The sequence below is a fragment of the Echinops telfairi genome, unplaced genomic scaffold (genome assembly GCF_000313985.2).
Source record: "Echinops telfairi isolate 266 unplaced genomic scaffold, ASM31398v2 ScPeMD7_1;HRSCAF=3_0, whole genome shotgun sequence".
NCBI lineage: Eukaryota > Metazoa > Chordata > Mammalia > Afrosoricida > Tenrecidae > Echinops > Echinops telfairi.
The window spans coordinates 85819829-85822359 of record NW_022103896.1 but is presented as its reverse complement, the minus strand read 5'-3'; the positions used below and the strand labels follow the sequence as shown (position 1 = coordinate 85822359).

The 2531-nt window shown below is 39.2% G+C and overlaps 1 protein-coding gene across 1 annotated transcript; it reads right to left on the bottom strand.

Moving 5' to 3' along the window:
• Nucleotides 1-310: 310 nt before the first annotated feature.
• Nucleotides 311-808, bottom strand: LOC101645891 (protein FAM136A-like). The gene has a single exon (XM_045293206.1). It carries the CDS (start codon nucleotides 806-808, stop codon nucleotides 311-313), a length of 498 nt encoding a protein of 165 aa, XP_045149141.1.
• Between the last annotated feature and the right edge of the window lie 1723 nt (nucleotides 809-2531).

Here is a 2531-nt window from a genome sequence, read left to right as displayed (position 1 = left end):
GGTTGGCGAGAAACAGAAATACTTCTCCTAAAACTCCACCAGATCATCACAGGTTGGAGGAACGTGCCAGCATGCTGGTACCTGTAAACTCAGGTGGCTCAGGTGCCCTGGGATGGCTCTGGCTTGGGACAGCTAAAGAGAGACCCAAAATCAGGATAAGCACCTGCCACATACAACTGAGACGCCATATAACTTACTCTAAGACCTCCGACCCAAATGACAGCACCAGCTTGCCCAATTTACTTCTTGTGAGCTAGAATTGATAAAAGAGCCAGTGTCCAGAGCCAGGTGATATTCCTTAAACTTGCTGCTATCTTTTTTTTTTTTTCCTTTCATAAAATTCACTTAAAAGACCCAAATTCCCCTTCTTCTTTTTTATAAAGATTCCTGCCCTGATCCCCAATGGCCACTGGCACAGATATTTATTTTGCGATGGAAGAGAGAACTCCGTCATCTTCTTGGTCCTGGACGGGATGAGGTGCCTGTGGTCACAGCTCTCCAGCTGCTGCTTCACCTGCAGCTCTTTACTCGCGGCATCCATTGAGTCTTTGACTTTGTCGTTGCAGTGCACGGTACACCGGGCCAGGCGGTCCTGGAACCTCTTCAGTTCGCTGGTCACCAGGGCCTGGGCTTGTGCCAGCAGCGCGTGGCAGCACTGAATGCATTGGTGCACTTGCTGCATGGAGGCCAGGCTGTCCTCACAGCAGCTGGCGCTGCGCCGGAACATGGCACCCTGCATCTTCCAGATGTTCTCCCTCTCCAGGCTCTGCACCATGGAGTCCACTGCCTCCTGCACGAGCTCCGCCATGGGGACCCCGCACTGGGATGCTTTCTTAATGTACAATTACCCTTTATATAAAACTCTCTCTTATACACATGTGAGTTTCTATGATTGTTTCTCTAGTCTACCCGGACTAACACAAATTGCTAAAACATTATTATTAGATCTTCTTTTTGACACATTTTGAGCTTGATCTGGTTTATAATATTTTCTGGTTCTTTTTTTCAAACTAGGATTTAGCTCTGTTGTATTTTGTTTTTGTCGGTAGCCTTTCTTGACTCTCTGCTATGCATTTTTCCATCTTTTTCAGTATATGAAAGCCAGGATGGTGAATTCATGGAGACAATAGCAACATTAAGGGCTCCTGGGGAGGTCAGGGCCGGGGAGGCGAAGGGGGCAGGGGGAGCTACTAGCAAGGAGGAGGAGGAGGAAAAAGAAAATGCTTTAAAATGGATTGTGGTAGCAATTGTACACTTCTTGATATAATTGAACTATTTAATGGTATGAAGTTTGGATTATGCTCTAATAAAATGGTTTAGGAAAATATATATATATATATTGGTTGAACATAATTAAGCTATACTAGCAATGCTTGAATTCATTTCATATTTATTTAGCACCAGAACCCTCAGATTAAAATACCTATCTATAATTGAAATATGAGATTCTGCACATAAAGGAAAAAAAGTGGATGGGGGCACAAAAACAAAGTTAAAAGACAAACATGAAAAAATATACAGAGCATATGGCAAAAGGCAATTTCCTTAATATACTAAGCCCCTCAAATCATTAAAGAGTCATAATCTACTAAATCAGCAATGGAAATGAATATGCCCATTCCATTTTTTTTTTCACTCTTCAGACTGGTGAGGATGAAAGAGTTTCAAAGTTCACTATGGGACTGTCTGTATGAGGAAAAAAATTCTCAGATTTTGTGTATGGGAGGAAACACTGGTGACTGGTCCTTTGGCGGATGATTTGTCAGTATCTGTATCTAGAACATTTTAAAAGCAGACACATTGAACCTAGAAACTCCACTCTTAGAAATGTCTTATACAGATAAAAACATGCATGGGCAAAGACCCATGCATAAAGATGCTGGTCACAACATTGCTTATGGTAGCATTCTGATTGGTAGGAGTTAGGTGAAATAATAATGTAGCTATGAAATGGGATATTATAGTCATTGATAAAAGTATTGTAAATCTATGATTGCTGATAGAAAATTATCCCAAATTATATTATTAAATGAAAAATACAAGGTACTATAAAAATCTGGTACTATGATGTTCCTTTTGTGTGTGTGTATATATATGTGTGTATATATATAATATTTAATAGTGTGTGTATAAATATTTATGTGTATATAAACTATTTAAATGTGAGTTCATATATATATACATGATGTGTATATGTATTTATTATTTGTATATTTGTATATGTATAGGCGACTTTATAGACTATACCTTGCCAGGTTCTGGGGGATATATACATTATACATGTACCCATTTGCATTGTTCAACCTGGCATGTTTTTCATGTGCTCAATTTTAAAAGCCATCTCTTCCCCAAATACACACGTTTGTGAATCACTTATTCCACAGAAGTATACCCAGCATGGTATTTTCATGTCTTCTAGGAGCTTACAAATAGGTAAAATAACTCTCAAAAGGCTGTTTTTACCTACTATATACATAGCATTCCACCTTTTTGAGATGAGATTCCACAGTCATTAAAATGTTGCATATGAA